General features: G+C 31.0%; 3 protein-coding genes across 5 annotated transcripts; all 3 read right to left on the bottom strand.

The window, feature by feature from the left end:
- Window positions 1-164: 164 nt before the first annotated feature.
- On the bottom strand, window positions 165-6,119 carry LOC125052294. Its single transcript, XM_047653042.1, has 2 exons — window positions 5,832-6,119; window positions 165-1,648 (listed from the first exon to the last, which is right to left on the bottom strand). The coding sequence occupies exons 1-2, from the start codon at window positions 5,862-5,864 to the stop codon at window positions 287-289; spliced, it is 1,395 nt and encodes a 464-aa protein (XP_047508998.1). The 5' UTR covers window positions 5,865-6,119; the 3' UTR covers window positions 165-286.
- Window positions 6,120-6,421: 302 nt separating this feature from the next.
- LOC125052299 lies at window positions 6,422-7,992 on the bottom strand. The gene is made up of 3 exons (XM_047653048.1): window positions 7,841-7,992; window positions 7,020-7,327; window positions 6,422-6,649 (listed from the first exon to the last, which is right to left on the bottom strand). Exons 1-3 carry the CDS (start codon window positions 7,881-7,883, stop codon window positions 6,581-6,583), a joined length of 420 nt encoding a protein of 139 aa, XP_047509004.1. The 5' UTR covers window positions 7,884-7,992; the 3' UTR covers window positions 6,422-6,580.
- Window positions 7,993-9,773: 1,781 nt separating this feature from the next.
- On the bottom strand, window positions 9,774-20,240 carry LOC125052292 (coiled-coil domain-containing protein 170-like). Of its 3 annotated transcripts, none has more exons than XM_047653039.1 (11): window positions 20,034-20,240; window positions 17,659-17,748; window positions 16,848-17,586; window positions 16,604-16,776; window positions 16,216-16,416; window positions 15,745-15,888; window positions 14,604-14,708; window positions 13,735-13,902; window positions 11,324-11,574; window positions 10,348-10,545; window positions 9,774-9,970 (listed from the first exon to the last, which is right to left on the bottom strand). In XM_047653039.1, the coding sequence occupies exons 1-11, from the start codon at window positions 20,100-20,102 to the stop codon at window positions 9,886-9,888; spliced, it is 2,223 nt and encodes a 740-aa protein (XP_047508995.1). In that variant the 5' UTR covers window positions 20,103-20,240; the 3' UTR covers window positions 9,774-9,885. The 3 variants fall into 3 exon arrangements, with proteins under 3 accessions (XP_047508995.1, XP_047508996.1, XP_047508997.1); XM_047653040.1 differs by lacking the exon at window positions 20,034-20,240 and adding an exon at window positions 17,944-18,094; XM_047653041.1 differs by lacking the exon at window positions 14,604-14,708.
- Between the last annotated feature and the right edge of the window lie 1,193 nt (window positions 20,241-21,433).

Genomic DNA, 21,433 nt, shown 5'->3' with positions numbered 1-21,433 from the left:
GTTGACTTTATTTAATAAGTGGTATGGGTTGCGTGCCTCTGTGAAAACCGGTGAAAGCAGACTGATTTCTATGAAAATACGAAGAGTTTTTTGGGCAGACAAAAATCAGTTGCAACTAATAATTGTGGAGCTTAATACCTAGACTTATGGAGTTAAAACTTAAATCAGTCTCAATACACTTTTATTTAAACAACTTAGTGAACTAAAAATAAGCAGTCAAAACGGTTTATCGTTTCAAAATGGCAACATGGAAACTGAGCAAAAGTTTAATGTAAATAAATTTATTCTACTTGAGCTGTAGGAACTTCATAAGTGCATCGTGAATGAGACGAGGACTAGCTTCACTGTCTGCCGTGTACCGGACTCCTCTCAACGCCCCGTCTTCGTTTCTCACTACTCCATATTCTCCGACTATGAAGCCGTCTGATGTCCTTTCTTCTACGCGGTATTTTCTAAATTGTCTTCCTTCCACAACATATCCTACTTTACAGTTTTCTTGTTTGCAATTTTCAGGATTGTTAGCTTGTTCACCGTGACTGCGACCATCAGTCTGAACGCTTACTTTTTCCTCAATTTCGTAGTTCTTCTCAGGTTGATGTTCAATTATTTTGTCTACGTTTTTTATGTAAGGGTGATTAGAGGGCGTAGTACTATAAGTACTAGAGAAATTAGTAGTACCAGTTTGGGGAAGCCATTCGTTGCGATTAGGTGGAATTGATTTTTGAGATAAATGTAATGACGCTGGCTCGCTGTAATATTTTGCTGGTTTGCTATAAATTTTAGCAGGTACACTATATACTTTTGCTGGTTCACTGTAAAACTTCGCAGGTTCACTATAAATTTTAGCAGGTTCGCTATAATATTTCGCAGGTTCACTATAAATTTTAGCAGGTTCGCTGTAAACTCTTGCAGGTTCATTGTAAAACTTCTCTCCAGAGAGATTTGTATCGCTACTAGCTGAATTTTGTTTATTGTAATTTAATAGCTTTGGTGTCTCATGCACTATGTTAAAACTGACAGTTGTTAGTTTTTGATTATTATCTCCTTGTCTGTGAATAAAACTTTTAGATGAATAAGATAGGGGAATTGATCTAGCTAGCGGAATATCTTCCATTACTTTATCATTTTCATTTACATTACCAATAATCGTTTCCTGTAATAATGGATCTTGTTCTGTGTTATTTGACATTTCATAACTCGTTGGTATTTGATATGCTGGTTCAGATATAAGTAAAGCTCGTGATTCTTTTTTAGCTTGAAGTTGTTTTATAAACTCAATATTAGCACCAGCAAGATGGGGTGGATAATCTGTCAAAGCTTCTGTTGTCTGAAAAGTAGTAGTCATTGATTCATAATTGGTATCTGTGTCAAAAGATCCTGTAAAATCAGCAGTGGATGTTGTGATAGGTTCAATCGTAGTCCGCTCAATGTCGTGAGTTCCAAGACCTGGTTTTCCATCAAATGATCCTCTTCCAACAGCCACGGAAGACGTTATCCTAACAGATATTATCTGGCCGTCTTCATCTGATTTATGTTCTTGCTTTGGTAATAATTGAGCAGAATTTATTTTTTGGTCGTCATTTCTGTAAGTTTGCGGTGGAATTTGAGTCTGTATTGGTTGCGTCCTTACCAATATAAACGGCAAAATCTGCAAATAACAAAATAATATTTAGAACATACCTAATATAAGATTTGTCTTAAAATGTATTAAAATGATATGCTATTCAGTTTTCGTTAGGTTATGTTACTCGCTTTAGAATTTTTTCGTGAAAATTATGACTTTTTAGAATTATGACCATTATTGTTGTAAAAACAAAACACACACATCTCGAGACAGTCTTTAATTTTAAAATAAACATGAATAATTTAATTGTAAAACTGTTATAATTAAACTCCTTTGAAATTTGTGATACTCGCGTAAATAAATGACAACATATGTTCAACAATTAAAAGTAAATTTTGCCACCTCTATGTAAAATAAAATGTTTAAATGCCACTTCAACCTATAAAAATGTGGAAGAGGTAGTCGAGCGTCAATAATTCAGGATTCCTTTTTTCTGGGCTTGTGTGTGTTCTATATTTCATTCCATTAATACTTATCACTGTCATTGAATACGAAATTAAGCATTATAATAAATATTGTATTATTACCATAAATGTTAAGGCTTTATTGTCCCTTAAGTATCTTTAGGAATGTCAAGTCGAAGTTACGACAATATAACAATTTGTTTGGGGATTTATGTATATATAAATTTCTTTTACATTGTAAATACTATTAAAACAGAAAGTAAGGATGAAATAAGATATTTTTATGTTTGTAGTGGTTTATACATTATTGTCGTGAAGAATACATTATAAGTTTTTGTGGTTATGTAGTTCAAGTACTCAAACGAGGGCGGAAATCATTAATTGAATGGCCTAGCAACGACGAGTGGCTGTCAGTGACCGCACAATGGCCTTGTATTCAGGTGTTGATATCTAGACTACAGAAATGAACCTATATAAATTTTTCTTTTAAAAAAAGAATAACTAACCGGCCAGGTTGTAAGATTCTTTTAATTCAAGATTCAAATTTTTAAATTACAAAAAATATATTAGAAAGGATTTTAAGGTTGCGAAAATAGTCACATTTAAAAAACTTAAGAAACAACGACTTAAATCCCCATTTATACTGGTTTATTAGAAATACAGTTATATGACTTATATATAATTGTCATGATTTCAAATGATTCATTTTAAATATAATCGATTATGGAGCTCTAAAGACACGAGAAATATATTATATTACTTGAAACCTGTACTGGTCAATCGCCGAACAGACGCCAGTGATAAAAAATGGGGACAAGCTGGTATCAAGTTTCGTTATCCTTAATAAGTTTCTATTAAATAACACAATTTAAATCTTAGTACCCATAAGAAATAGTACACTGATTTAACTTCTTATTGGCTATATATTTAATTGAAAGATTGAAATCGATCGTCTCTTTTATTCAAATTGTGTTTGCGCTGTGAGTAAAAGAAATCGAACAAAACTTTTATAATATGTTAGTTAAGTACTCAGATGGAAATTCGCATACATATGCCCTGAACCAAACTAAGTAGTTACATCCAAAGAATTTTATGTGTTATAAATTATTTATTATTTATAATTAACACAATTTGAAAATAGTATTTATGTACGCATATGACTTTGTATAGACGATATATTAGTGCTAACATCAAGAGTTAATAATTAATACGCGCGCCGTCACCATGAAAATTGTTAAGGCTTTGGCTCATGTCTTAGATCAGACTTGTTTGCTTAACTTACTTACTATTTACACTTACAAATCTATATAGAACCTAGAGCTAGAACATTAGTGACTTACTAGTAGCAAAACAAAGAAAATCATTACAGGAAAAAAAATTATATACATCACTTCTATTTATCTATACGATAAAACATAGTCAATTAGTCATACAATACTTTAGCTTCGGCCAATTTAACTAAAAATGCACCAAGTTTTATTTAAAAATGATTTATTCCAATTAATATAATTACAATTAGCTTAGATATGATTGTAAACGCACACAAGTCGGCCTTCGGAAACCTTTTATCTATTTAAACGCCTTTATAATTGAAATTAAAGGAAGTAGCAACTGATTATATGTTACTACCTTTTTTAGCTTCTTAGAGTATCTTTTCTAAAGAAAAAAATGGTAATATGAATAGTCTATTTAATAACTCGTGTTGTATGTAGCCTTGCTAGAAGATTTGCTGATTTTAGTACATTTCGACACCACGTAATTATGTTTCGTTAGAAGTATGTTCGGTCTATGTATGAGTTTTCTAGTTACTACAAATAAGTGTATTTGAAGGGTATTATTACTTATTATTTAATGCATATATATTTACAGTATTTGCCTGTGTTATACTAATCTAAGTAGCACTAAAAATCATAGAAAAACGGTTTGAATCATATGAAAATATGAAGTTATGATTAATGAATTGATTCAAGTTTTTTCATTGTGTAGATACAAACTAAAATAATAACTATCCAATAAATTGTCGCATATTAAGATTTCATAAAAGGTAATTTAAAAGTTCAAATTTATGGTTTTATAAATCATTGTGCATATCGAATATAAAAATGCGTTTCCATTGTCTTTATTACCTTTAGAAGGTTCTTATTGAGTGCATGACAAGGCAAGATAACCAGTTCAGATTTACCAGATCGTGAGGAATTTTATTTAAATGAAGCTATATGATATGAAATAAGATTAAGTATGTATATGCACTCGTAGAATACTTCGTATTTTAATCAGAAAAATCTCTAAATATGCAGATTTCTGATCGTTCGTTATTTCAATTGAAGCCATACCTAATAGTAACTAGGTATAATATACTACGTAAATTTTTGATATATGAACTCGCTTTGTAAGTCAAAATATTAAAATATTTTCCTAATCATACAGACATAATCCCATGGTACCCAGTTGTTTCGTATCGACATTCAACATAATTTGAGGTCATGCTATAATAACAGGTACCTACTTGTTAAATAGGTATTTTAAGGAAGTAATACCTAGACTCGTTTCGTCCTAAACTGGATTGAAATTTGTATGTACAGATCAAGTTTATTAAAGATCACAGTGACATTTATTATTGTATCATGTTTTTACTTACGATATACGCGTCATTTTTTTTTGTTAAATGTCTGAATTCTACATTCCTTAATTATCTTATAATTACTTATTCATATCTGAAACTACAATTTTAAATAATATAATTTTGTTGATTACTCAATACTGTAATTTTGAAATAAACTCAACCGAGGATTTTATTGCATTTGCATAAAACATGAAAACGGCATAACTATAAATTTAACTAACTTTCTTTTTGTTTCGTAGGTCCCTAGAGGTACTTTTATATTCATATTTTTATAGAGTATTATTCCATTCAACTGCAAAAAAATCATAGTGTTATTTATTTACACTTTATTACCTTATACAAAAACATACATATAAAAAAATAAAAAAAGCAATACATAAGTTATAAGGCAACGGGCGGCCTTATCGCTAACTAGTTTATGGAATTTGTTTCGGTTATAAGTTAGCGGATATCATATGGACAAATACTTCAGTTACGTATATATTTAGTGCGATTAACATATTTACATAGTCACGACTCACGATGTAAAGCTCAAGTTAGATAGGACTTTTATTACAGGGATGTACGTGCAAACAAATATAATATGCTATTAGAGTTACCTTTAAGTTTTTAAGTCAATTTTATAAATATATACTCTTAGTTGTATATAATATACATTAAAAATAATACTATCAAGTCATACTGATATAGTTGATCAACAAATGTTAGCCACTAACTATATGGATAAAACATAACATTCCAGCGGTTGGCAGATTTTTTTACCATTTTTATTCAAGATAAAGACAAAACCTTCCATTACTCCATGGAAACGTACATTTTCGTGGCAATATTTAGCTGTTCTATGAGAATGATTATCACCCTTTTATGGTTTCAAAACCATACCATTGTTTTCGCCCCTTGAATTAGCCATGAAATATTATTTTCAACTATTTTCTATTTGTTCCGTTATTGAAGGTTAAATGTATAAAGTGAGTGATGTGGGCTGTTGGCGTTTATACGTCTACGTATTTACCTTGCTGTGAAATAAATAGCATTTATACAATTTCTTACGCCATTCCAAAGATATTCTATTAGTGGCGTGCAAAATATTTTAAAGCCAATAGATAAACAATCATTTGTTGTATTAGTCATATGATACAAATATTATGTTATATATATGACGTAGATAATAAATACCTACCAAAAATAATATCCATACAAGTTTGATCCTCATCTCGTGACGGGACGATATGCCCCACTGTGTCAATAGATGGTATTACTGAATAGATAGCGACATATCCACTTGGAAAGGAATAATTACATAAAACATTTCGAAAGATATCCTTTAGGTATCACTTGTATGTCATTATTCACTTGAGAAGGCACTTTTAGCGCAGTGTAAAACTAAGCGAGGTCTCTTATTTTGTATTCGATCAACGAATCTGTAAGAGCGACCACTTCTAGTACACGTGTGCCCAGCGCGCGCGCCGCGTTTAACTACTCTGTTCAACAGTAACGATTACTTATGACCTTACAATTAAGAATTTAATTTATGTAATGCACTTTCTTAAGAACTGATGACGTCTTAGCTTGTATGCGTGACGGGAAACAGGAGATGACATGATTAAACTAGCACGTGCTAGGTTGCTGCGTTGATGTCGTTTACTGCGAGCTACGAACTGCGTAGCAAATCATCAATTGGGTAATTTTTTTTTTAAATTCCATACAGTAATATTGCATAATATTGATTAGGTAAATATATATTTTGAATAAAAGGATATAATTTATGAGCCATTTTGTTAAATTTATTTCATTTTAAAGTTACAAATTTAATACTTTAAAAATATTTAAATACATTTTAAAAATTACATAAATTACGTAAAGTTTTGCTAAAAAAACTTTACTATTCTTTATAAAAGCGTCCTGCGCAAAATACTTGACAATTTAACTTTACATTCCAATGTAGGGGTCGTAACCATGAGGAATTGCAGGGTACTGTGAATATGGCGGATCTTGCAACTGAAATAAAGAAAAAAGATATATAGATAAATTAAAATTTCTTTGTGTCGTATTGTTTTGGCATTTAAAGGAATTTTAAAGGTCGTTCAATGTATACGCCTCGGCTTTCACTTAAACGTTGATCCATATTAAGGTTAAAATTTAACCTAGACCTTCAATAAGTAATATTTTCAATTTATGTGACAATGTGATACTTATACGATTGTAGAATTCGTAATTAACTAACGTAAACATATATATTCAAAGAAAATCTTTGTTAGTTTAATCTTAAAAAATCTTTTTCCTTTTTGTTCTCTGATATTCGTTAGTAATTAACCGTTTAATGGTATATTAGGCACACAATCTTGAGTCAATTATTTATAAAAAGTACCTGATATTTTATATGTTTGTCCTTTTTAAACGCTTCAATCTTTTCTTTCTTTTCAAGTACTTTATTCATCAACAGTTCCTTCAGTTTAAGTTTCGTGGTAAGCAAATTCGCCACTAAGGCTTTGTTGAATGCCTTTAATTCTTTGACTTTTGCTTTCAAAGCCCACAGGCCGTCTTTAACCAAGTCCAGATTCCCAATATGTAAGTCTTCATCATCGCAATCATCTTGGTATGAGGGTGTATCATATGCAGTTCTATATAATTGCTCTTCATCTTCATTCAATCCAACGTAACGTGACTTCGACATATCTAAATCATAAAATGTATTATAAATTTGATTAACGTTATTCTATAGTTTCACTTGTTTATATTTTAGTTTTAAAAAAGTCGGGGGCTCCAAAGCAGCTAAGGTGTTGATTGTATATTCAGTATTCAATGGTGGTCAAAATACTTAATTTCTTTAATAGTCTTTGAAATTATGATTATTGTTATATATTTTCTTGGCACTTAATAAATTATCTTTCAACATTGATAAGTAGCAAACTGAACGTTAAATTAATTATGCATCTTATGATACGATTCTCATTACTACAAATGTATACATATTTGAAATGCTTAGCTCCTTTTAAGGTAAACATAATTGTACTCCACTTTGTTAAACACATGTTACACTTAAAGGTTAGGTAAATCAGACAATATGGCGACAGAGATAACGAAGAAATCTTTTATTTTATCTGTATTGCTGGAATACAAATTGCAATGAACACTATTTTACATATTCGACTTTTGTAGATTAAACAAAAAATAAAGTATTTTCCTTACCGGGATTTAGAATTAAAATCAGGATAGTTGTATACAAGAACATAGCTGAAATTGAACTGAGGCAATCGAATACAATTCACAATTTGTAATTTTGACCAGAAAAAAATTACCCTCAAAATTTATTTAATAAAATGCTTCTACCTCACAATGTGTTGCCACAAATAACAATTGTTGATGGCCGATTTGTTCCGAAATTATTATATGTTTTGAAAGTAGCATAAATGTTAGTTTATTGTAGATATAGATTATTTTCTAATATATAAACTATTTTTAATTAATAAGTATATTGAACACACATTTACATATTAATTTTCTACATCATCTAACATCTTTGTGGAATTTTTCGTGGAATGATTATTTATATAATGTACTACAGGTCAAGCTTCGCACGGCTGGAAATTTATTTCATAGAATATTGTATAAGTAAATATAGCCAGGATAACGCTTCATTGTCAAATGGTGAGATAAAAGTACAAATCTTGGAAAGTGTTTTACATATATTGAATACAATGGTTTTGATACTATTAGAAACGACTTAGTTAATATTTTTTAAATAGAATATAACAATAAAAATACTTACTACTGTACCTTATTTCAGTGGGGCTTTAGACTTACAACTAAACTACCAAACGTGTAAAATTACTACATAAAAGTATCGATACGTCATTTATTCTATCATTAAATTAGATGTGTACTTATAATGACTAAATAAACATAGCTAACAACAATAGAAACTCAAAGAAATTTGCATTATTAACATTTGATTAATTGTTATCATTTTTTAATTTTAATTGAATGTAAAACGAACAATAAACATTTATAGTACAGATAAATAAATTCAGCGTAACGGTATTATTTAAAACCAATTTTAAGATTGATTTTTAAACATAATAATTTATTAAAAATACAACGGGAACGAGAACTCAATAAATTCTAATACTTTGTATTTTATAAACGTGCGTTATAAAAATTATTAACAGTATTTATTATGTATTACAAAATTAAAACTAGTTTGTGTTTTTATATTTGAAAGTGATAGGTTACTAAACCAATTTTTACCATAACACAATTCAATGCTAGTTAAGTTATTCTTATAAATAATGAAGGTGAGGTTTATATTAACTAGATAAAATTACTATAGTCAAAAATGCCAAAAAAGTATTCCTTTCATGAATCTAGCAGGTAGTAAATATGTATATGTTTACAAAAGTTTTCTGTGTTTTTTGATGATTTTTAGGGTCCAAGATAAATTTGATAAATAAACACGTTTATTTAAAATTGAGACATCATTTTACCTTTTGAATTTATACAAAAGGATATTGCTATTTTAATAAATATGTATATATTTTGCTATGATTACATTCTGTTGTCATGTCAATGTTTGGTGACATTTCCTTCCGCGTTTTAATTACATCCTTGATAAACCCAACTTTGTACTTGTTTAAAATACTATCAGTGTCTAACAGGTAATTATTTTAATAAATATTACTTTAATTTTAGTGCTGAAATATTTTTCATATTTACTTTCAAACCTTCAAACAAAGATATTGGAAGTTCAAGTATTATATTATTTTAAGGGATACTTAAAGGGCAAAATATAAAGAGGAGCAAATGGGATTTTTTTAGGCAATCGTAAGTTACCTTAGCTTGTATCTTACCTTCCACCAAGTAAACTAAAAACGCCCGTCATTCTCGATAAGTGACAAAAAATATTTTTTAGAAGATAAAATTGAAATAAAGATATTAACAAAATAAAACATGAGATCTTTTGATTAACTTCCTATAGATATTGTTAAAAACATTAAAACACGATATTTTTAAAGAACTACCTTGATAAACGATTACTGATATTATTGATACTATCCTTAACTATGTTAGTCTAAAATGAAATCAGAGACGTTATCAAACATGAAACAATTATATATATTATTATTTTAATGAATAAGTAACGAATCATAGCGTCTCATGTTGTTTAAGTAAAAATGATGTATTTGATGTGCGCCTCAGCATCTTCAAGACTAGAAGCGGGCGCGACGTCGCGACTGTCACAAAGGGGCTCGACTCTTGTATAGTTCGTCCTCGAGGTCGAACGCGGGATCCGCGTAACCAGAGTCGTCGTAGCGGAGGGACCTATACAACATTATCTTTAACTGAAGTTCGATAAAGTAAACTCTAATGTTTAAGTATGACAAATCTTAAAGAACGTGTAAAAAATTATATAATTAATTACACATATTCATTAGTACTATAAAAAACACATCAATGCACAGATTTTAAAAAAGTTGATACTTTTTCAAGGGATTAAAATAATAAAAGGTAATATGAATTACAGCTAGAATTTACGTTATAAACTACGTGTTAATATTTGAGACGACAGCTTTTCTGGAATGTTCCGCGGTTTATACGGATTACGCACGCCAAACATTAGATAAAGACGTGTAAAAATATAAATAAACGCGGTTCAATCGGGGGAACAAGTGCTTAGAAATATTATTAGATATAAATACCTATCAGGTGTCCTTGTCCTACACCTAGAAGGTGGAGGTGACCTTGAGGAAGCCCTCAATAAGGCAGGGTCGTCGTACCGTCGAGACACTGTTGTGAAGTCGTGATGAGCATCTATTAACTTCTGCAGTCGAGATACCATCTCAAAGTCTGACACAGAAGATGGAACGAGTATACCTAGTAGCTTTGCTATGGAGTGCCTGAAATTAAATGCTAAGTTAAATATAATGTCTTGTCTATTTTGTATATCTGCTATATTACACATGTTATATAGTAATTAAGGTTTAAACAATTAATTTATTAAAGTAAATCACATCATATATTATAATGCATTTTCTATAGTATAGTTATATATATTATTTATACTAAAATACACGACAATAATTAATTATTACGGTGAACATAAATTAAACAAAAACCTAAAAAATACATTAATTACACTTCCAACTACAAAGTTTAGTTTAGTTTTACTAGTTTTTCTTTTTTAAAGAAATAATAATTCGCCTAACAATGCGGAGGTACCCGATAGGCGCTTAACAACGCCTTTTTTTAAATAGGTCTGCCCACTACCGAATATCACGCTTAATGAATATGATTGACCCAACTCATTCGCATAAGCGCACACTCAGTACTTAATACAACTATATGGAAAGGACCAAGAGGAAGAAGGAGAAGAGGGCGCCCCCAAAGAATAAAGGTGGATAGAAGAAATAGAAGCGGTAGCAGGAAGCGAATGGAGAAAGAAAGCCATGGACGAAGTCGGTTGAAAAAAGCTGGAAGAGGCCTTTACCCGTGAAGGGGTTCCGATCGACTCGTACTGAAGGTAGCTAGGATATAAGATATATAGGAGAACAAGATAAAAATAAAGTATAAAATGTAAAAATCTAAGCTGTATATCATTACTTTTTTGTCATGATTGAAAATAAAACGGGCGGTTATTATTATAAGTTTCATATTTTATTATATTTCTACTCATACCTAAAGCTTTGCAATTGTGCCTCCCGCCTCTGACATTCCACGAGTGCCTCTTTGGTCCTGGCTAGGTCATCTCTTAGAATACTTAATTGGTGCTCCGTACTGGTTCTCTCTTGTTCGAAGGTCTCCCCAGTAGCTCGTACTTGGTCTTTCAGAACGCTGACCTTGCGATTATACCGAGCTCTTAATAGTTCAGCTTCATCTATCTTCTTTTGCAGCTCTTCGATCTTCCTGGCTCGTTCAAGCGATGTAATCTGTTAGGTGCAATAAACCCAGTGAAAACCTAAAACTTTATAATTCAACTTTACTTATTTTGCACGGTAATCGCATTATGTTAGTTATTTTGCTGTCTTTCGTAAATATTGTATTATTACACAATGCAATACCACTCATATGGCAAAATACTTCAGAATTATTTTTTACTACTCATATGGTAAAAAAAATGCTAAAACCTTAATCATAAAAGCCAAAACTATTTTAATTAACGTTACCGTAATAATAGTACGTCAGAATATTCAATAATATAATATTATACTTAAAGGCTATCGAGTAGACTTTAGCAAATTTATGGTAGAGAATCAGATAAATAATCGCGCAGGTAAACGGTTCGCTACAATAAGATTTACACAAAGTAATTACTTTAACCTTCTAGAGAATATTCCAGTAAATCCACTTCGAGTAGTTTATATGCTGTTATTAACTACGTAAAGTGTCTATAACGCAAATTGATCAGAGTTAAGCGAGACTAGCCGATATCTTGATGTTTAAGGGTTAACGACGTGTACTTAACATCCGGGTTCTATATTTAAAATATCGATCAGAATACGAGCATATCAGTACGTTTTTTTTTTGAAAAATGCAGCTCAAAAATGCACTTTTTATAGAAAAGAACTAGTGGGAGTTCCGACTAACATATCTAGTGTGACACAACACTTATAAAGAAATCTGAGACCAAGATTGTTACGGTATTGATTTTTTAATTTTGAATATAAATCCCATAGGTATTCGTAAAATTCAAAGGAAATTTAGTATAATAATTACCTTCGTATTTGAGCAATGTTAGTCTAGAGATTGAGGTCATAGGAACCCGGTCTATGCACCAATTATTTTTTGCACACAATAAACACTGGCTTTGTTAGACCCGAATTAATTATGCATATAGGCTTGCCCGTATCTGCTGATAGGTCACACTCTTATCTTCCTCTATCATGCTTCGCACAGCACGTAACATCTACGCTTAAACTCGTTAAACCAATTGTAAATAGTGGCACAAGATGGGGCTTCATTAAGAAATGCTAATCGCAGCCTATCATAGCTTTGTTGTTGAGTAAGCACACAACGAAAATTATAATAAATCATTGATCGAACATTTTCTCGCGTTAGTTTCCTTTTCACGTGTAACAAGAGTTTTTTTTTAAATATTATGGTAATAGTTTTAACTTTATGCCAGTTTCAAGTAAACACAAGAGTTTTTATTTCCACCAATTCACAAAAACAAATGAAAAATGAATGCAATATACTACATTAGGTTACCAAAGAGTTCTAAAATTGAAATTCAAAAAAAGATTTCATTAGCAATGTTTCTAACTGACCAGTTCTAAACATTTTCAGTGTGACCAACGTACTGAAGGCTGATCATCTACTTGTCTATAAAAAATCAGAGGCCATAAAGGTTTGTTCCTGTATTTATAGATACAAATAATTCATAGGTGCAATCTATTGCAGCTACATATTCGCGGAATCGTGACTGATTATCGCATAAATACTTCCTTTAATAGTTTTTTTTGTCTTTTTTATCTTCTATAAATTACGTAAACCAAATGTACTTTTACCTTATATATACGTTGCTCTGTCTAATCAACTAGTTATCATACTTCCGCATTATCGATAAATATGTATGCTGATGATTACTTTAATTACAGTTTTTATAGAATACAATGTAAGTTATTTACTTGTCAACTGTTTAAAAATCACTGCCAGGATCTAAGTTTTCTTTGACAAACCTGTTTTTGTTTTAATTTTTGGGCATTTAATCTTGGGCTGGTGAAGGAATGTTTGCGCATGGTTTAAACGACACGTGCGCATGTAATAACTCAATCAATCTGTCAAGTACTACACCGAGAGCCGTAATGATACGCTCCAGTTTGTTACTTATCGACCACGATGGCAATTGGCAGCTGTACCCAAGGAAGCATCCAATTTTTCATACAAACTTCGCGCAACTATATATACAAGACCGACAAGAACAACATTATGTCAACTTAGTTGGTTGACGTACTTTCCTTGAAACATTATTAATGAATAGACATAGGTTTGCTCCACACCCCATATAAGAGATACGGGGCACGTTGCTAATTGTGTATACATCTCTTATATTATATTAATTATTATTTTTATTAATATTAATATATTACCTTGTATTCTGCAGCATCAGCCAGTTGTGCATTAAGATCGCGAAGTTGGGAACGAGCATCACTCAGTTGGACATTTAGCTTGTCACACTGGCGAGCTAGCTTCTTGCTACGGCTCATTGCTTCATCCCTTTCAGCTTGAAGCACGGCTCGAACTCGAGAACTCTCGTCCTAATAATTTATCCCAGTATCATTGTTACACACCCTTCTCTTTTTATCACAGCATAAACATAAATTGATAGAAAGAGACGAATATCCAAGAGTGCAATTAAAGTGATTTAGTTTTTATGAATGGGGTTTGTATTGTACTTGTAAAGCGAAATAATTACCTACACATCGAATTTAATAAAAAATATAAATATTTATTACGAAAATTAAAGCACTGAAATGAACTTTTCCATAGGATTTTTTTTACTTTGTTTTTAATATTATAAATCGTCATATCGTGGAATAGTGACGGCTCTGACAAATAGTAAACTTTATAGGGCAGCCATTTCAAAATAATATAATCATGTTAGTTTTTGTCATAACTATTTTAATACATATTCTGTTATTATGAAAAATAGCATACAAGCAAACAAAAGGGTTTGTTTTGAAACAAAATAAAAATAATAACATTAAATTACACAGTTTTCTAGAAAAATCACATGATACTATCAAATCCGTCACTTTACCGACTGATTAATTTGAAATTTAAAACATATGGATGTTTTTTTAATGTATCCTAATATTTAGTCAATGTAGTATCCAAATATGATAAAAAGTGGATTTTGGATTTTTTTCTAATCCGACATTGTTCTATGATCATGACTATATGATAGTGGCTACTAATATAATTTAATTGAAAAGTCATCTAAGATTACTAAACCTACTTGAACACTAAGCTTCCGACGCAGTAAGTCTAAATGTAAGTCTTTCCTCTGAAGTTGTTCTCTTAAAATACGTATTCGACGTTGCAGTTGATAAACGACTGCGGTCTGAAATATTTAAGGTTTTAATTTTTACAAGAACCTAGGTACTTTTAACTAAGGTGAAAGCTAAAAGGCCCTTTTATGGCCCTTTGAATTATTTAAAAAAAACTGAACATAATGCTCAGTAGTATATATTTATTTCACAGTTTGTATTCAATGACAGAAGAATCGTCGAATTAAAATAAACTGTTCTTTAGTCTCTCTTCATTCGAAGGAATGTTTAAAAATAAGTTCAGGAGTTTACATTATTTATAAGTTATGGAGTAGGACTAAATCTTATATTTAGTGTAAAATAATTTCAACTATGATTTACCGACACATTATCATAAATTACATGCAATTTGTATGTACTAACTAATCTAAAATAATGAATCGATATTGAAATTATGTTACTAGATGACGCTATCTACGAGTTATTTTAATCAAGACCTTAGATACGTGATCATTTAATTACTTTAACTAGAGTTTTTAATTAATGTAATTAATGTGCGTGCGTAACTTGTGTTTTATTAGAACTATAAATTTTACTGATGATGTTTAAGCATCTTTATTTTATATTCCTAAATACGTGAATCCATTAATGCCATGCCAGTCTTACTTCTTTTAAATAGGGTAAGTCATGAAAAGATCTTTCTCTTCGCAGCCTCGGCAGTGTGCCATAGTATCCATAATATAGCAGCTATGTACAATACACGTTTAATACTATTTGTGATATTTTAAAGTAATTTCTTAAAATATAGATCATATAGTCAGTATTAAAAAAAGAAAAAGCCAAGATATTAAAAATTAAAATTATATCATGATAATTACGACATAGTTAAATTGATAAACATAAAAAATATATTTAGTAAATTAAACAGAGGCAGTAAGTAAAAAAAGGTACCCAGTACTGTAAATGCTCTTTGTCTCATAACGAAGGACCTCGTGGCCTATCCTGGATATATTACAAGTTATTTAAAAGTCGAGTAATGTTGCCATACTTGAATGTGACTGGAATAAAAAAGAATAATGTTTTTCCTTTCACTAAGTTACTGGAACTGACCTTGTCTACAATTTTATCGCTCTCGAGTCTCGCCAGTTGCTCGGCCCTATGTATAATGGACTCAGTGTGGAGTTCAATACCGATGTCTTGTGTTAACTCATCCATATTGAGAGTTCGGCTTAGTCGCTCAAGGAATGCAACGAACTAAAACAATAATAGTATTTTTCGCGGGACGTTACAATAAGTTAATGTGTATATAAATTAATAGTATTAGGATGGAAGATAAACCATGACACAAAATCAATGTACAAATTAGGTCGGGAAATGAATTTACGTCATTAAATTTATTTATATTTTAAAACATATTTAGCTTTCTTATTTTTACTAACTTACATCATTAATAATACAATTGAATTGTCGTAAATACTTGTGTAGGTATTTTCCTTAATTATTCAAGTTTAGCAACTTTTCAAAAAGTAATATATCTATTTTAAAATCACGAGATAAAAAATCTATCTTATACCAACTTACATTTGCTTTATCTTTTCGCAAGTTATCCTTAGACAGTTCCAAAGCATTAAGTTCTGATTCCAGCTTATGCACTTTGCCTTCAAGCATGTTTCTTTCATCCTCTAAAATTCTCACGCGAGTGGAAGCTTGGTCGTGCAAGTGTGCCGTCCTGCCTAGCTGCTGGCTTTCCAGGTTCAATTTGTCTCGGAAAGCTTCAAGTTGCTAGTAAGATGTTATGAGTAAAGATTTATTAATTAATTATCAGAATCGCAGAAACCAAAAAAAAATACACAAATTTCACATACAAATAACTAAACAAAAGAGAACAAATAAACAATATAATTAATTTTGACTAATAGGAAATAAAACTTTCTAAAATAGTGAAAATGTTTTATCTAGATATCCATACCACTGATTTATCTTTATTATCGCTAAGTATTTCTCTAATTCGGTCCTTAATAGTACTCTCATGAGCTTCAACGAAGCGAGTTGGCAGGCTTAGCAGGATTGCAATAGATTCCATAGTATTACGAAACTCTGTTTGTAATCTTTGATATTTTTCATCTCGATGTCGTAAGTCCTCTAAAAATAAGCAATAATGAAACTGTTTAGTCACCATTACGAACTATTTTGTTTTCTAAAACCCTACAAACCTTTTAACTGAATAATCATTGATTCATTTTGATTCACGTTATCCGTTACGACGTTTAAATTTTTCGAACAGTGAGAAAATTTTTCTCGCGCCTCATGGAGTTCTCTCTCTAAAACTCTATTGGATACCGCCAGAGACTCCTTTTCTTGTTTTAATCGCTCAATGTCAAGAAGATGCGAAGAGAGTTGTCTTTGGAGAATGTCTTTATCAGAGTTGGCCCTTTCCAAACTATCACGACAACTGCGTAAATCCTGTTCGATGGTTGATAAGTTCTCCGTTGTATTCATGCATTTGCTTTTTAATCTTGTTATATCTTGAACCAGTTCTGCCGCTTTTATAATTAAACTTTCAGGCGAATGCGTGTGAGCTGTGTCGCAAAACTCCACGTCCAAAGCCACAGACAACCTTCTGATGAGGTCATGAAACTGACACCGAGCATTTTCCTTTTGTTGTTCCTCATTATGACAATCCAACTCGAGAGACCTTAGCTTCTTCTCTAAATCTTTTATCTTTTCCTCGCAATATCGGTTATCTCTCTGTAGGGTTTGAACGGTCAAATCGCTTCTACCTTGCGACGATTGCAAATTACGATTGAACTCTTCCAAATCTTGAATTTTCTTTTTGAGTGATGATATGATAGCATTCTGACGAGCATTTTGCTCGCGAAGATGATCTATTTCTACTTGTTGTTCCAATATACGCTGGTCTCGTGACAACATTTGGTTTTTTAAATCACTGTTCTAAAAAAATTAAAAATGGTGTCGTTATTTTTTGAATAATTACTAACGTACAGCAATAGCACATAAAAATACCTCTGAAATTAATTTATTGCGCTTATACTGTAATCCCGCTAAATCACTTCTAAGAGCAGTAACTATATCATTGCCTATCTCTGGATCCATCTGAAAATTAAACCGTTAAATGAAATAGTTCTACATTTAAGCATAAGTCTAATCTAGTAAGTTTGGGCCGAGTAAAATATACTAAAATATTCTTATCCTTTGTTTCATTGTTCTAGAATATACTATACTTATAAAGTAATAATCTGTAACTATACACAAAACTACCTCGTCTTACAAAAAATATTATGAACTTACACAATTCCATGTTAAAATATAATATGATTATTGGAGTCAGTTGTTGTTGGCGTGCAAAAGACGACTAGGTATCGGGAATCAAAGTATTTTTACTATAGCGTGATAAGAAATGCTATTTCAACCTCGCAAGCCAGCACGATATTTATGAGTTATATTACATATACAATATCCGTTGTTAAGGCAACTTACGTAACAGGATATTTAACTGTACGTACTTAATAACTGTTATTTTTTCTAAAAAGTCAAAGAGTCGCCTTGTTAAACTTCCAATTGTCTAGTCTGGCGTGGAAGACAGTGCTGCCAGGAATCAGAAAAGCTTAGGAGTTTGAAATTGAACGCAAGAGGCTCCTGGATAGGTCATGATGGCGTAGTATAGTATTTTTATAGGACATTTAAGTATAAGGGTTAACTAAGATAGAAGAAGAGAGGTTTCATTTATAATTTACATAATAAGTTAAGTTATTTAAGTTGGCGCCTAGTAGATAGTACCAGTAACCCCAGAGCTCGCACTTTCCTGACTCAACGAATAAGTAAGTATAGTCGCAATACAGCGAGGAAATGCTGCCAGCGTTAAAGGTACACTGCCACAGGGACCAAACTTTTTAAATTTGTTTTGATTTTCTTTTTAATAATATTTATTATTACTTTGTAGGTTAAGACAATTTTAAATACTGTATACTTGATTGTAAATAAAATAACCTAATGTGTTATAAGAAAAAAATATTTATTATTATTATTTTTATTTTTTATTTAATATAGTTTATTTAAAAATAAACAATATTTACACATATTTGTTCAATGCTATATTTTTATGATATTTGTGTGTACAACACACAGTAATCATAGTTTAAACTATATCCACTTCCAAGTTCACTAAAATTATATTAGGAAGTTATTTACGACATGTTTGTTAAGCAAAATAATGGTTTGAGGGATTACAATAAATTGAGATTTTACTTTTCCAGTAACAAATCGAAGCTATTTAGTATAAAGCATCGTTTAGATTCCTCCTGAAGAAGTGCCTTAGCTGCAATCGCATGATTACGTCAAGGATCATTACCATAATTAGCAATCATAAACGAAAATAGGTAATACCCGTGCTTGGTACGGATAAGCGCATGCTCTTTAGATATTTTAAGGAATCAGGAACCTCTTTTTTCTTATATTTTTATAATAATTCAACGACCAATATTTAAGCCTTGATTTATTTAAGTTATCGTGGAATATGGTTAAAAGGAGGATTAAGAATATCCATAGCGCAAAATGCAGGTGGCATCATGAGCCTCATTTTTACACCATCACACAACACAGCCAAATTAGGTACCACTTAGTTAAATGTATTGAATAATTTTTATTGTTTGTTTCCTTTTTTAAATTTTTGAACCTTTTTGTTGTTAAATATTATGTATTCCATCTCTGGCTATATTTTAGTGTTATGGTTTGTTATTATATATAATTTTTGTTAGCTGTAGTATTACGAAATAAATAAATATAAGATAATTGGAGAATGAATGAATATATCAAGGTAAATGTGTCGTATTCAATACCTATGCTATAAAATATATATACAGAGTTAAATTAAATGCGTGTTAGTGATAGTAATAAATTGTGCTGTGGAACATTCTGCTCCTCAGCATAATGCTGAGCCAGGGCCAATTACAGCCACTCCACACACGCATTACATACTTGAGACGAACCGAATGGGAAAAGGAAAAAAAAATATATTTTTATATATCTCTCATTATATCTTTTATTTAATTTTTTCTCTTTGATTATTGTTATTTTGTGTGTTTATGTGTGTGTGTTTTTGTTTTGTAATAAATGATATGTCTATGTCTAAATTATATAATATATTAATCTCGTACGTAGAATAAAAGTAGAATTTTCCATATACACAGACATTTATAACGTCCGCAACACTGACAAGCTATCAGCTAGCAATAGTTGCTAATAAATTATTTTCTTTTATTTACCCATTGCCTAAATGTTTTAATATTTTTGTGTACCTTGACGTGTTACATATTAGCAAAAAGTGGGTACCTGTGTAGTACTATGTTTTAGAACTTCTAAAATAAAGATTTATAGCTTACCTCCGTACACCTCAGCGCTTCATAAACTTTCCAGTCTTCTTGTTCTTCTTTACTTTTTTCTTCCTCCATGATTAAAGGATTCTTTAAGCTAATATATAACGTATACACAACCAATTTTTGTACCGTCGCGTTGCTATGAAAGGAAATTTGTAAACATTAAAATCGATTTTCAGCCTGCGCAGATTTTCGTTACATATAGGTATGTACTATACTTTTTAATTTAATATGTTTCAGTACAAAATCGCAAGTAGGACTACGACCTACTCACTATATACTATGGCGGTAAATATTCCGTATCGTGGCACCAGCGATTTTCAGTCAGATTCTTTTTTACAGTCACATGATCTGTAAACATCATAACTAGTATTGTTATGATGGCGCATGAAAAAAAATCAATTTATTTTAAAAAAATATTGATATATTAACCTAGGTTAGGTTAGTTAGTTAACCGAACAATATTAATAATAGGTTTTTTGGACAGCTCCGGCGCTGCGGGAATTGCGGCCCCTCCGCCCTTGCGTACCAAAGCACAGGCATTTTATTCAAGCATAATGCCTGTGCTTTGTTACAGCGGGTGGGGGCTGCTCTTCCCCCGCACCTCCGATTTTTTATATACACTCTAGGGGTAAGGCAGACAAGACGACGTGGATAATGGGGTGCTCTGATTCGGTTTTGGCTACTTTTTGAATTTTTTTTTATTGGCAAAAAAGGTCATGCGCCATCATAACAACACTAGTTATAGTGCTGAGAACTCATGACAAAGTCCAAAAAATAAAATCAGCCTCAAAATCGCTGGTGCCGCGATACGGCATATTTGAAGAAATTAACTACGCTTTATAAAAAGATGCTATACTATAAACGAGGACAAAACGATATAATTCAATTTACCGCTATTACAAAGCCTTATATGGACATATACTACGAATATAAATATGTATTAATATGTTTGGCATTTATTGCTGGTATTTCTACTACATCATGACTTAAAATTGGGCCGATGAACGAGCATTAAATTACTTACACTACATACGAGTATTTATGCGTAAAAATAACTTAAAATATGCCTAAAGATAATCTAAATTTCTTGTGTTAAACATATATTGTGAATAATAACAAATCATCAATGAGTAGATATTTTAGATAAAACAAATTTAAAATAATATTACCCTTATTTAAACTATCATAACACTAACAAAAGTGTTTGTTTGATTTGAATGCGCTAATCTGTAAAACAACCGATTCAAATTGAAAAATTCTGAATAGAAATGTTTTTTTTTTTTTGGAAAATATAACACTACAAGCGAAAAAACGCGTATAAAGAATTATAGCTGAACGTAAAGAACTGTAACAGTTATTCAATGTTCAAAAAATTCCATTTTATTTTGTTAAACATTCACTGA

Source organism: Pieris napi, chromosome 9, assembly GCF_905475465.1.
Source record: "Pieris napi chromosome 9, ilPieNapi1.2, whole genome shotgun sequence".
Lineage (NCBI taxonomy): Eukaryota > Metazoa > Arthropoda > Insecta > Lepidoptera > Pieridae > Pieris > Pieris napi.
The sequence above is the reverse complement of the archived record's forward strand: the minus strand, read 5'-3'. Positions and strand labels throughout refer to the sequence as shown.